General features: G+C 39.8%; 1 protein-coding gene across 3 annotated transcripts in view; it reads right to left on the reverse strand.

The window, feature by feature from the left end:
• The window catches only part of SEPTIN11 (septin 11), a 119,287-nt gene that overhangs the window by 33,201 nt on the left and 70,810 nt on the right, over positions 1–15,276 (reverse strand). For all 3 annotated transcript variants that reach the window (XR_005743574.1, XM_040324089.1, XM_040324077.1), the window contains exons 2-3: positions 10,587–10,707; positions 4,706–4,901 (exon numbers count right to left, since the gene is read on the reverse strand). Coding sequence is in view for 2 of the 3 variants with exons in the window: in XM_040324089.1 (XP_040180023.1) it covers positions 4,706–4,901; positions 10,587–10,707 (317 nt within the window). In the remaining variant the exon portion in view is untranslated. The remainder of the gene's footprint in view (positions 1–4,705; positions 4,902–10,586; positions 10,708–15,276) is intronic.

Raw genomic sequence — 15,276 nt, forward strand, 5'->3', positions numbered from 1 at the left:
TTTATACTAAAATGCTTTGCATTTATAAGGCTGTAACCTATCATACCGTGTGTTATGTATGGCTGCAGAATGCGGGGTGTGATTTATGTTGAAGTGGACGTGTTCACATTTACATGTACAAGGATTCATGGGAAGAGAGAGAGAGAGAGAGAGAGAGAAAGAAAGAGAAGAAAGAGAGAAGAGAGAGAAGAGAGAATATGATGCAATCACTGTTCTAAGGCCCCGTACACACCATAGAATCCATCCGCTGATAAATCCCAGCAAATGGGTTTCAGCGGATAGATCCTATGGTGTGTACACGCCAGCGGATCTTTTTCCGCGGATATATCTCCCCTGGGATGGATTCCAGCAGATCGGATATTTGCTGACATGCAGAACATATCCATCTGCTGGAGTCCATTCCAACAGATGGATCCGCTGGTCTGTACAGACTCACCGGATCCATCCGTCCGAAGGGATCCCCCGCATGCGTCGTAATGATTCGACGCATGCGTGGAATTCCTTATATGACAGCGTCGCGTACGTCGCCGCGTCATAATCGCGGCGACACGTCATCGCCAGAGGATTTCGGCGCGGATTTCAATGCGATGGTGAGTACACTCCGTCGCAGAGAAATCTGCTGAAATCCTCGAGAGGATTTATCCGCGGAAACGGTCCGCTGGACCGTTTCCGCGGATAAATCCTCCTGTGTGTATGGGGCCTAAGAGATCCACCCTGCCAGAAAAGATGATGCATTTTTTGGATCACAAAGCTGACTTCCTGAAAATGTAATCAGACCTATCTCTTAAACAGTAAGAAATTTCACAAATGTAATTAATGTTTAGTGCTTTGTGAGGGGGTGTACTAATGGGGGATTTTTTTGAAAATCCCAGAGTTCTGCTTTAAAAGGATGCAGGGATGTTACAACTTGAATTTTTCATGTATGAGCTATAGGATGCTCTCCAACAGATCCAAACAGGGAATTTGGCAGCTTCTGAATAACACTGTGCACAGACTGGGAGGATGGTTTATTAGGCCCCCTAAAGCCATCTCAGAAATGAGCGGTCTCAGAAGTGGCATGCACATATGCACAGAGTCGGTTTAGAGATTACACGTGTAGTTCCGATAACAGAAATCATAGTACCAGGCCAGCCATCGACAGCTCTGGGCCCAAACGATGACTGGATCCCTATCATCACCTGGCAATGCTGTGAAAACAATCACAGATATTATCAATAAGGTTAGCTAGAATAGTTATTGCAATCAACTAAACCAGCAAAACATAAAACCTAATGTTCTGTACATATGACCGGATTTCCCGTCGGGAAAAAAAAAAACAATGTTTTTTCTGACGGAATTCCTTTCAAGCCTGCCTTGCATACACACGGTCACACGAAGGTCCAGTGAACTTTTGACTACCAAGAACGCGGTGACGTAAAAGACTACGACGAGCTGACAAAATGAAGTTCTATGCTTCCGAGCATGCGTCAAATTGTTTCCGAGCATGCATGTTCTTTTTCCCGTCGGAAAAGCATACGGACGAACAGTTTTCCTGCTAGGATTTTTTCTTGATGGGAAAAAAGATCCTGCTCTTTTTTTTTTTTTCTGGCAGTTTTCCTGTGGGAAAAAGTCAAAAGTCAAATGAAGCATACACACGGTCGGGATTCCCGACGAAAAGCACTCATTGCAGCTTTTCCGACGGCAAAACCAGTCGCGTGTACCGTGCATCATAGCTAAATATATATCTGATCGCACACAAAAAAAAAAAGAAGACTATGTCATGCTGAAGCACAGTGAATGATTGCATTTTCCTGTCCAGACTTCCTTATGGGCTCTTTATTTCAACAGGCAATGACCCATGGGATAGCTGCGTGGAAGCACCGCTTTTGATTGATGTGATAATTTTGACCATACAAGGAAACAAAAGGGAGATAAGAGGTTGCTGGAGGTCATACATGTTTAATGTGCAAAAATGCGGTAATGTTTGAATGAATTTAGATCAGTTGTGTCAGCTGGATACTGGAATGTAGGTCAGTATGTATTCAAATGCAAGTATAAATATACAGTTATGATTAAAGGGCCACCACAAAACAAGTTGATTCAATAGAAATGTTTATAATGATTCTGTTGCAAAACATTTATAACATTTTCAAAATGCTGACAAAAGTGAATTAGTTATCCTTAGAGATCTTAATATAATTTTCTCCTATTTGTCATGTTGAAATATTGTTGTTTATAAATGGTTTATTTTTGCAAAAAAAAAAAATTTCTTTCCAGATGTTCGGATGTCTCTCGAAATTCATCACAGCAAAAAATAACATTTTAAAATGTATTCTCCATATAAAACTCTGGTAGTTAAAGGGGTTGTAAGGGTAATTTAATTTTGCTTTTAAATGTCCTCATGTCTTCTGAGAAATCCTCACTTCCTATTCTTCTGTCTGTAACTCCACACAGTAATGGAAGGCTTTTTCCCTGGTGTGGAGAAAGCCTCTTGAGGGGGGAGGAGGCAAGCAGGAGTGTCAGGACGCCCACTAAACACACAGCTCTTTTCTCTATCTGCAAAGTAGAGAGTGTTCTGACTTGCCTGCTCGCCCCCTCCCTACACACCAGGGAGAAAGCCTTGCATTATGGTGTGTAGTTACAGACAGAAGAACAGGAAGTGAGGATTTCTCAGAAGAAATAAGGACATTTAAAAGCAAAATCAAAGGATAAGGTAAGTGAAGGAGGACTGCACCAAGGTAAAGGAAGCTATTTAGGGAAAAAAAATTACCTTTACAACCCCTTTAACTACCAGAGTTTTATATGGAGAAGAAAATGTTACATTTTCTTTTTTGCTGTGATGAATTTCGAAAGACATCCGAACATCTGGAAAGAAAAAAGATCTTTGCAAAAATAAACCATTTATAAACAACAAATATTTCAACATGACAAATAGGAGAACATTATATTAAGATCTCTAAAGATAACTATTTTTTTTTTACCTTTACAACCCCTTTACCATTTCCTGCCAGTCTACTTCACATGCCTATAGGTTAGTGAGGCAGTCTATTATAGTAATGAGCCAATAGCAACAACATGTGGTGGTGGGAGAGCAGGCAAGCTACAACACTATTTGGAGGGCTGAAGTTTTTCTACTTCATAATGGCCCATTTTTCAGACAGAGTCAAGAAAACTTTGCAGCTATGTGCAAGCATTTGATGATGCCTGTACTTTAGGTCTGCCAATAACTTTACCAATTTATTTTTAAATTGATGCTAATTAAATAAATAAAGTCAGAAGCCAATGTTAATTTAAGATGTAATAATTCTAGTGGTGCAGAAAGAAGAAAAGGTGGCGATAATGGCAGGAAAAGGGGGCATGGTCCACCCGCCCCGCCGGGTGCCACCCATTGCGGGGTGCAGGGCAGCCATCAGCAATTTTGGGGCCCCTCACCCCTGGAGCAGAGAACCGGGAGGCGGGGGTGCGAACTCCAGTTGTTATGGTGCAACCGAGTGATGAAGAAAGAAATCATCCAGAGAGGGAAAGAGGTCTATCACCTAAGGATACTTGTAAAAAACTGAGGCTAGCTGGGAGTGGGAGGAGTTATATCAAAGGATGTTCCTAAAGCTTTTTTTCCCCCCATCAGTGTCCAATCACCTGAAGCAGAAACATCTTTTGCCATCTTTCCGCCAGGGTCATACAAGATCACATTTGTAGATTTCTGTACAGGTTGAGGGTAGTCTTAAAAATATAGGAGTCAATATTTGTGGCTCTAAGATAATAAATATTTGTTTTAAGGTATGATGTTGCTGTGTGTATAGAGCCATGCACAGCCACACCAACTTCAAAATTTGACAGGAGCCAGCAGGGAGAAGTTACCCAGCTTTTGTAAGAGGGGGTGGCAGCAGTTTAAAAGGTGGGGGGGGGGCTTCAGACCGACTATTCGTCATGTTAGACCCCCCCAAAAAAGGGTTTAGCAGAAAGGTGAGTTGCCTTTAAAGTTTTGTGTAAAGTGGGGAAGTTTAAATCCCCTTTCAGGTTGTTATTGAATTTTTAATGAACATTCTAACTTCATAAAGGTTACTGTAGTATAGTGCATTCTTTGGAGTGTAGCACTCACAATACTTTCGCTTCAACTCATATGCAACACATGGAACATTGTGATAACTCTACATTATCAAGTGGGCAGCCTACAAATGTCTTCTTCATATAGAGTAGACCATAAGCTCATTCCTTACTGCCCATTGCATCTGTGCTGGGGAGATTTACCTTCTCTATTTGTCCATTTTTACCAGAACAGAAATTAATGGGAAATCTAACATTTTACAGCAGTTTCTGAAACAGGGAAATCACCCAATAGCGACACCGGTACCAGTGAAAACTTTTTCCTTTTTGCCATCACTTTCTCCCCACTTCCTTTACATGCCGCTGTGACAAGTAGTAAAAACAAATCTCCCCAACAGGGGCACAGACAACAACAAAAAAATGCCTGCCAACCCCTCCCATCATATCAAAAATGCAAAAAAGGTTTCTTTTAGATACGTTTTAGTCTAATGAACATCTACATTTTAAAGCTCTTCTCTCCGGGTATCAGAGCCACCTGATAAAACTTGATTTAAGTAAAAGAACTTCCATTGGGAATTTTTAGTAATGCCAGTGTTACCATTATATAGAGTATGTAAACAGAGCTTGTATATATGGATGTAACAATCACAATATACTTCTAAACGTTTCTCAATATACATACCTGTCATCTTTATTAATCTGGTCCCCAAATCCTACAGTATCAACTATAGTTAGCTTCAGACGGACATTACTTTCTTGAAGTTCATAGCTTCTTGCTTTTAACCGGACCCCAGGCTCACTGTGAGAAACTGGTTCACTTTCAAACTTTGTATTAAATATAGTGTCCATTAAAGTGGACTTTCCAATGCCCGTTTCCCCTAAAAGCAGAAACAATAGTTGTGATGATGTCAAGCTACAGTTAAAAAAAATAAAAATAACAAAAGCTCTTAATGTTGCAATATTTCCCTTGTGGCTCCTAGATTTGTCTGAGGGAATCTTGTATTTGACATGTTTTCGTACTAGTTGAGAAGTATGAATTATACTAACTTCAAGCAGGTGCTTGCAAACCACATTTGTGGGCACATAGTAGTATATTTGAGGGTAGTCACCAGCACTATAACTACAGTAATCAAAGATCCTGGGCTAAAACATCATAAGGCACATATTATAAGTAGGCTTTCTCCTAGCTCGTAGTTTTTGGATTTCAACAGCTCTAAGAAATTAGCAAGCAATAAAACTGTCCCAATAGAAAACTTAAAAGGAAGGCTTACCATTCATGGCCACACAGCATAAGCTTGTAAATGAATCATCAACCTCAGCGGCAACTGGGATTTTAAACATCATAAACATGCCCATCGTTAAATATGGTATCTGTGCTAGAAACTGGAACCAGAAAATAATGTATCTACAGGCCAGGAACAGACCATAAGCTGCACTAAAAATAAAAACAATCTGGTTGCTAAAGGGATAGCCAGGGCTGGATTCCATCACTTGAGCCCGCTAACACAAAACTTTTGGCACCCAAAGCAACATCCCTGAAGATCAAGCTTACACATAATATTTTTCTGTTTTAATGGTCCTAACCAGGCTTAGAATAATCGGCTGCATTTTTTTAAATTTTTATTAATAAGCAAATATCTGGCCTTGGTAGTATGCAGTTCTACCACTCAACTGTTACCTGCTTGGCAGGATCCAGCCTTCAGCTACAAAATGTGGAATTGGTTCAAGTACATGGTCATCGGCTACACTTTGTGTTCTTTGTGATAAGCTAGTTTGGCACTGGTACTGGTTGGATATATCAAGAAAACATCCTGTATACATTGAACTAGGCAGGCTACTAAATATCTACTTGTATGACCTGCTAGTGGCCTCAAGCAACACAAGCTTTTCAGTAAGATTTTGTATTCGCCAATACCCATTATAATATATATTTTTTCTCAGATATGCAGAGATTATATGGGGTAAAAGGTGTAGCGCTAAGATATGGTAGTAATAAAAGTTTATATATGAAATTCAATGATGTGAAGATGCCAGAAAGTTCATAACAAGATCCACATTTGAAAATCAGTGAGATGAAAAAGGTATGAAGCCGTCACCAACACCCGATAAAACTGACCCTTACCACAAATGTATAGGGTATAAGCAATGAGTAAATTAAGGCAGTATCCACTGCTCCTCCTAATCATTCGGCAGACCGATGCAGTGGGAGGAAACTTGCTTGTAATGGCTCACCAGATAAGCTTGGCTATGATCCCAACAAACTTGGCTACACATATACTCCAGAAATGAAGCTCAGTAGACAAATGTATAAAAGGATGGAAAAAAACGCTCATTGCGCAGAAATCCAATAACTAGGATATTTATTAGATGTAAGCCACATTTAAAACTCACATAAGGTAAAAAAAAATTGTATACAAAAGGAAAGCATCCAGCGCCTCCTACCAACAAGATGGTGGCTGTGAACTCCGTCTGCTCCAGTACATCACACGTCCCTCAGTCCCCCGGACGTTTCGTCACCAGCGTGCATCTTCAGGAGCGTCGTGGATACTGCCTTGATTTACTCATTATTACTACCCTATACAGTAAAACCTTGGTTTGCAAGCATAATTCGTTCCAGAAACACGCTTGTAATCCAAAGCACTTGTATATCAAAGCATTTTTTTTACAGGTTATAAAAGAGAAGAGAGGCACCTCTAAGGGTAGCAATAAGTTGATAAATGTTGTACCTTCATTAAATGTAACCATATTGCTACACTTAGAGGCTCCTCAGTTGTGACATGACGCTACTCTTATATCAAGACATCGCTTGTATATCAAGGCAAAATGTATTAAAACATTTTGCTTGTCTTGCAAAACGCTCTCAAACCAAGTTACTCTCAAACCAAGGTTTTTACTGTACATTCCTGGCAAGGGTCCGTTTTATCAGGTGTTGGTGACGACTTCTTACCTTTTTCATCTCACTGATTTTCAAATGTGGATCTTGTTATGAACTTTCTGGCATCTTCACATCATTGAATTTCATATATGAACTTTTATTACTACCATATCTTAGCTCTACACCTTTTACCCCATATTTTGTTTATTGTATCCAACAATATTGTGTCAGCAGCTTTTCAATGTTATTTTCTTATATATGCAGAGATTATAGTAAGTGATCCTTGAATCTTCTTCACACCTGCTGAAAATTAACATCTACAGCCAGCATTACAGGTACATCTGTAGCCAGTTAGCTGCTTTGAAGGCACTTGGGCTGAGTTCACACTGGCATTAAGAGCAGGCGTTTGAGAAGTGTTTGAGAGGCATAAAAAAGGCCCCTCAAAAGCCTATGCACAAGATACAATGGACAGCACATAGCATGAACAGCACGAAGCGTTAGCATCGCTTCAAAATTTAAGCTTCGTGTCGCGTCAGGAGCCGTTTGAAGCCTTTCAATGCCTCCCATTTAAGTCTATGGTAATGGCTCGCAAATGCTCTGGAAGGCAGTTGCGGAGCGGTTGAGGGGTGTTAAGATTCGTTCATTGACTGTAATGGAATAGGCATTTGTACAGCAGTTTTAACACTCGTCAAACGCTTCAAAACTGCCCATAGCTCATTTGGGGAGCATTTTTAACTCCTCGTTAATGCTTGTAAAACGCCTGTCTAATGTCCATACTAACACCATACAAACGCTATAGGAGTGTTTGTTGAGAATTTAAAATTTAGTTAAGTGTAAGCAAGCCCTAAGTGCAAAGCCAATATCCACTGCTACATAATTATCCAAGCTGCTGTAGCATACAAGGCTAGCTCATTGAATCTAGAGCAATTTCTTTATTCTACATCTTTCATGTCAATAAAGTCACATGACTTTATTCACACACCACCAGATGGAAACTGTAATATCCTGTCAACATGATGCAGTTTACATATTAGAAACAAATTTGCAACAAATTCCATAAGCTAATGAAACACATCTTCCAGAACTAGTTCTTATCGGAGAGTTTTTAAAAATATGAATGTGAAGTGTATAAAGAACACTTCTTTACATCAGGCCCGACGAATAAAAAGGAGCAATATATGGAATGCAAGGATATATGAGAGCACATGCACAACTATGCTTCTATATTTATGGCAGTACATTTTTTTATGCAACCTACCTACAATTTTCCATAGGTTTTCCAAGCAATGCCCTTTATCCCTAAAGGCCCATACACACGGTCAGACTTTTTGCCAACAAACTTCAAAATGAGCAAGTTTTCCCAAAAAATCTGCTTCATCTGACAAACTTTTTCAGTTTTCATCGGACAAAAGTTTGCTCTGCAAATGGACAAACTTTTCAGCAACAAAAAGTCTGATGGTGCAAAGTCCGACCGTGTGTACAGGAATCCATCGGACTGTTGTCCGAAGTACAAATACGCATGCCCAGAACCAATGTTTAAAATCAACCAACAATAGCAAAGTGTGGCAGTAAAGAGCAGAAAAACCACGTGATGTTGGGAAAGTTTTAGGAGTTTGCAGAAAAGTCCGAGCATGTGTATGCTATGGGTGTGCCTGGACAAACTCCCTTCGGACAAAAATCCACAGAAAAGTTTGTTTGAAGTCCGACCGTGTGTACGAGGCCTAAGGGAAATGAGGACAAGACTATAGGCAGTATGAAGAGTGCTGGAGAATGTGACACAATAGGCTGAGTTCACAGCATAAAAATTCCCCAGCACTCGATCCTGCTAGCCACCAAAGAGAATCAAGTCCTTATATTTTGATGTCACAACCTGGCTGCCATCATAAAGTTGGGCCACATTTTGCAGATATATTTTGCAGATATACCTTGACATGATTGTGTGGCCTCACATTTATTTGCAAATCTGTGAGGGATTCATTTAAATGTTTTAGTTGGGTTCTCTTTCTTGGCGATCAGGATTAAGCACGGGAGAATTTTTTGGTTCTGCTGCCTATGGATCATTTCTGTTGAGCACTCTCTGCAGAGGGCCCCAATCACTACTATGTGGCACTTTAAAGTGGTTGTAAACCCACTTTTTTTACTTTTTTTTACTTTTACCTACAGGTAAGCCTATAATAAAGGCTTACCTGTAGGTATAAAGAATATCTCCTAAACCTGTACGGTTTAGGAGATATTCCCCTCGCAATGCGCCGCTGATTGCAGCGGCGCTTGCGCAGGGGGGATCCTCGGCTGAAGGGCCGGCCCCGCCGACCCATGCCGGAATGAAATCTCCCGCGCGCATGCGTGGGAGTGACGTCATCGCCGCTCCAGCCAATCACAGCGCTGGAGCGGCGATACCCGGAAGACACGCTCGGCACGGCGTGGACCAGGTAAGTTCCCTACCTCGTTCCAAGGCAAGTATTTCATAATGAGCTAATATGCAGTGCATACTAGCTCATTATGGCTTTTGCCTTGCAGGTGTAAAAAAAAAAAAAAATGTATATGCGGGTTTACAACCGCTTTAACATAGGATGTGCTGCAGGTTTTTTTGAATATAGGGCATATAGCATTTTTGTACATTTACATGTTTTAAGTGGGCTTATTGGAATGAATAGAAAACTTGCCTTCACCGTAAAATTCCTACTCTAAATGTTTATGCCCAATAAAAAAAAAAAGTGTGTGTGTACAGTAATTGCACAAAAAATGTGCCTTTAAAAAACACATGCAGAAAAACAAAAAATATGCATATTTGTAAAATGATCCTTACAAGAAAATAAGGTGTTTACACAATGCAGGGTGGATAAAAATCAATGATTTAAGAAAAAAAAAATCTGATTTTTTATTTTTATTACATTTATTTTAATACAATACTTTTGGTGTAAAAATCTATCTAAAAGATAGTTTTATATTTAAGATGCATTAATAATTTAGTTTATTTAGCATGAAATGGAGATTGGTTATGTAGTAAGAGGCCGTATATTTCTGCAATATTTACATTTTTAGTAAACTCATTCAATGAATCCAAGCTCTGCAAGCTGAGATAACATGCACTGTATTGAAGCATTCACACAATTTCACAGTAAGCATGTTCAGGAATATTCTTTTATGCCATTGTTTTGCATATTTACATACATTACAAACTGTATGATTGAATCGGTTCTGATATTGCTGTTTTACTAACCTGACAGCTTATTCCAAATAGGAAAGATTCATTTTGTTTGCAAATATTAAAGATTTTACTACCAGCAAGCATAAGTCCTTACATTTAAAGAACACCTGTCATTTCAGATCCATAATGGCAGCGCCTGCTAGCGGGCATCCACTCACCTGCTGCAGCCACGTCCCTCACCTTGTTGTGTCACTGCCGTATCACCAGCCGTCCCATTAAAGTGAATGGGAAGGTCGGTGAGTCAACAGCGGGTCAGAGGAGGAGCCGTTGTGGGACAGAAATGAAAGTTGCTCTTTAAAAATGATGATCAAAAATCGAGTTGATTTAAATCAAGCCTTTTTACTAGTGATTTAAATCTTGATTTAAATCAAATCCACCCTGACACAATGCATATCTTTGCAATTTTGTAATTGTAACTGAGCATGAATTTATTGTAGACAGACCTCGTAAAATCAAATACATGAAAATGAGTCCACTCACCAACACATAATATGTTAAAGCAGAATCCCTGTGAAGTTGATTTGTTGACAAGCTGGTCAGGAAGACTATCAAACCCCACGTGTCCAGATAAAGACAAAGCTCTGAGGTCATCATTTGGCGACTATAAAGAAAAAGGAGACAAACATATTTAACAAACCTGTGAAAAAGATGTTACAGAAAATGTTGCCGTTAAATTTACATTGCAAAAATGCTTGAACAAATTGAATTTTTCCAGTGGATACAATACTGAAAGGATTTAATTCCCCACTGTATGCATGAAAGTTACATTTAGCTTTTAATATTCTAGTTATTTTTAGGTTCAAAAAAGTTTTTATTAAAGAATTTTAGACAGACATCAAAAGAAACATGAACCGGACCCCCAACACTGGGTGGGCCGGTTCTCATTATAACAAAACAGTGCCTTTCCACAACATAGTTTATAGTATGGGCACCTTTGCAACCTAGAAAGACATTTATGCAATCGATCCTATCGCGTGTTATTATACATCCGGCATCTGCTCCCTCCAGCCTGGGCGCCCCTTTGGGAGCCTGCTGCGCCCATGGCCAGGAGAGAGCAAGGGGACATTCCGTTGACGACAGGGGTGGTATCAACTAGTTGTTTTTAATGAGGGTTTCTATTTCTTTTAGATTTAGCAAATAAACATTTCATGAAAATACATACCGGGCAAATAAATCTACCAGGTAACAATGCATTGTCATGATAACGTTCAATACGAGACACCTGCAACCAATGTAAGTCACGTGGTTTTGTATCAATGATTAATCACTGCTACAAGTCATTAAAGCCAGTGGCTAGCAGCGATTTTTAGCTAGCCATTTATTGGCTAGGGTCGTTAGCGATATGTCACCGCTACAAGTTAAAACTAGTGCTACAGCATTAAGCTGGTGTGCAAACCAAGAGCATCACTGCAAATAAATCGCACTTTTGACATGGTCATTTTAGAGACTGCAGCAAGCTGGATACCTACTTACAACCAACCTTTAAATGTTCTTGGACTATACAAATGTGGAATGTAAACCCATCAAAAGCTGAAAGGAACTATTACAACATGTACCCAATCCTCTGCATGTACAGAGTACTGTATGTATTGAAGCAAATATTCAATGACCTCTACACAGTTCTGTCAGTTATTAGGGTATAAAAATCTAAGTGTGCAACAGCGTCACATGATTTGCTAGGAAGCAGCATACAACCACCGCTATGGTCTCATATGATTGAGAGGTGTTGGACACCACAGGCCTACCATTATGACAGCTCATCCAACTGCTATGAGGCAAGAGCATAGGCATTGCCCTTTGCTATGGGTCCTGGAACATCAGCAAATGCTTGAATCTTCAGATCTCATGATATCCGACCAAAGCCAAATCTGCTAAAAATCTGGCAGCCTAATTTTACAGTTTATGTGCAGAAATATCTGGCAGTTAGCATATTCATAAAGGAAAAGTGACCTATGGTTATAGCAGACTCAAAATTAGCCACACAAGCAAGGTAACTAGGGCTGCAACAAATGATTATTTTCATAATCGATTAGTTGGTCGATTATTGCTTCGAATAATCGATTAATCGGTTAATAACCTTAAAAAAGTGTGGCGCATAATTTAGTTAATATGTAAAGTTAAAAAAAAAAAAAAAAAAAGGCAATTTATTCTTAAATATCTCTATGCAGTGGTAAATATAAATAACCAACTATATGGTTAGGGAGCAAAATCTCGAATCCACTCTGAGAATAACAGACAGAAGAGATTTACTGTATATACTATTAGAGGGTGATTATGGTAAATATCAGACTCCAAGATCAATTTTTGTTTATTTAAAGAAAAAAAAAAAAAGTTAGACCGTTTTGCAAATTTTCAAACAGAACTGTAATATATATTATATTATATTATATGCTGGTCATACAACGTCTTCTTTCACACAAAAATAAATACAAATATTAAGAACGTTTGTTCGATTTTCTAATTATTAGTGGGGTCAAATTGACATTCTTTTTCAACCGCAGTGATGGGAAAATTTAGAAATAGAAAACTTCTTGGTGAAAGGAATTTTCAGACTGTGTATGTGGTTTTCGTTCAGAAATTACATTCATTTTAAAACTGAATGTTAAAAGCAAGTGAAAATATCAAACATTCTTTTATTCAGCGAATGTACAAAGATTTTGTTGTATTTATATAATAGTAGCAGTAGCGATTATTTGCTCTTTTTGTACTATAAAGGGCTAATTTTAGTTTAGTTAACCCCATTATGTTACTGGCCGATTAATTGATTATGAAAATAGTAATCGACTATGAAATTAATCCATTAGTTGTCAATTAATCGATGTTTCGTCCCTAAAGGTAACTGTTAAATCCTAGAATACAAAAAGCACATGCTTAATACCACCTAGATCTGGGTGTGCTCAGTAGAACTTAAATGACAAATAATCAGATAAAATAGTTCAGAAATAATGTTTAGTTCCAAAGGCTCAAATTAATTTAAATGTAAAATGCTTAAAATGTACAGGGTACTGCAATTAAACATTGCTTCATAGCAGTCATGCAATTCTGTCTTTGTTCCATCAGTATGCATCTAACAACAGATTCCCCAGCTCTGAGATATATCACATCAAAAAGGTGTAGTATTCCAACAGTCTTACTTCTATTCAAATTAGAAGGCACTCAAACTTTGTGTTTTTCACATGCAAAGCAATCAATAATCGGGTAGTATGAATTTTCCTTTAAGAGTTAAAGCTAGCAGATTGGGAAACTTTGCTAACAAATAGGTAATTCCTTTTTAACAAAATAATTATATGTTCATTAAATATGCACTTTAGTAAAGTGTCAGCAGCCAAGCTTGTGAAAAAAGTGACAGAAAGTTCAATTTTGATTGTGTAAGGTCAGCAGGGCTGGTGCAAGTATTTTTGACTACTCCGATGAAGGTGCATTTAACCACCCCCCTCCCTGGCACCCTAAGGTGGCTGCCTTAGACCCCTTTCACACTGAGGAGTTTTTCAGGCAGGTTAGCGCTAAAAATAGTGCCTAAATACCGTCTGAAATACTCCTGCCCTGCACTCGGGCTTTCACACTGAGGCGATGCACTGGCGGGACCGCGCCAAAAGTCCTGCCAGCAGCATCTTTGGAGCTTGTGGCCATATTTCTCCTACAAAAAAAAAAAAAAAAAAAAACAAGAACCTCTTCCCCCCTCCAATTGTGAGCACACAGTTTTAAAACTTGTATTCATTAGTTATGTTAAAGGGTTGTAAAGGTACAATTTTTTTCCCCAAATAGCTTCCTTTACCTTAGTGCAATCCTCCTTCACTTACCTCATCCTTCAAATTTTGCTTTTAAATGTCCTTATTTCTTCTGAGAAATCCTCACTTCCTGTTCTTCTGTCTTAACTCCACACAGTAATGCAAGGCTTTCTCCCTGGTGTGGAGTGTCGTGCTGCTGTCCTGCCCGCCCTCTCCCCCCATGAGGGGGAAGGGGTGAGCAGGAGAGTCAGGATGCCCACTAATACACAGCTCTTTTCTCTATCTGCAACATAGAGAGCGTCCTGACTCTCCTGCTTGCCCCCTCAAGGGAGGGGGCGAGCACGACACTCCACACCAGGGAGAAAGCCTTGCATTACTGTGTGGAGTTACAGACAGAAGAACAGGAAGTGAGGATTTCTCAGAAGAAATAAGGACATTTAAAAGCAAAATCGAAGGATGAGGTAAGTGAAGGAGGACTGCACTAAGGTAAAGAAAGCTATTTAGGGGAATTTGTTTTTTCCTTTACAGCCCCTTTAAGTGGTGCATACAGAAAACATGTTTATATTTATATTATATGTCCTCCCACTACAGAGCTCCAACGATCCGGGAGGAGGAGGGAATATCGTGGAAAGCCAGGACATACTGTCAGGGCTTCCATAGCATCTTTCCCGGTTCCCTATATTATGACGCACATCTGGCTGGCCGCTCTTTGTTTCAGCTCTCTCTCCTGCTGCCTGCACTGCAAGGTGGGGATAGAGTGGAGTTTTAGCAGAGGAAAACACTGATCCTGCAGGGGGCCCCTCACACAGGCAGTGCTTAAACAGTGAGAGACCTGGACAGCGCTGAGGGAGTAGATGGGGCAGCGTTTTGGGGGAGGAGAGAGGCAAGACCCTGCGGGTGAATGGGGAGAGGAAGGGGCCCCAGAAAAATTAGAAGAACCAGGAATAAGGAATTGGAGGGGGCAAATGGTGCACAGAGTCCAGGACACTGAGTGGTTAATACCAATGGCATTTGTAATATGCTGCATAAGGGGATTAATGAGTGAGTAACTTGTATGGCGCTACAAATGCAAACTAAATAGCCTCAAGGCGCTTTTTGCATCCAGTGTCATCCTGCTCCTTCAGAAGAGGTGGGTCTTTCGTTTTTTCCTAGAAGCCCGATGGTTTTCTTCCAAGCAGATGGTCGTGGGTAGAGCGTTCCAGAGTCGAGGTCCTTGTACTGCAAATCTTCGTTCTCCCTTAGATTTGTAGCGGGATTTGGAGGAGGTTTTGGTTGGTTGACCGGAGGATGCGATTGGTGACGTAGGGTTTTATTTTCTCGCATAAGTATTGAGGAGCGTTTCCTTGTGAGCATTTGTGAGTGAGGCAGAGGGTCATGAATGTGACCCAATCCTTTACCGGCTAGTCAGTGGAGGGACCTCAAGACCGGGGATATTGATTCCC

This window comes from Rana temporaria, chromosome 1 (assembly GCF_905171775.1).
Source record: "Rana temporaria chromosome 1, aRanTem1.1, whole genome shotgun sequence".
Classification (NCBI taxonomy): Eukaryota; Metazoa; Chordata; class Amphibia; order Anura; family Ranidae; genus Rana; species Rana temporaria.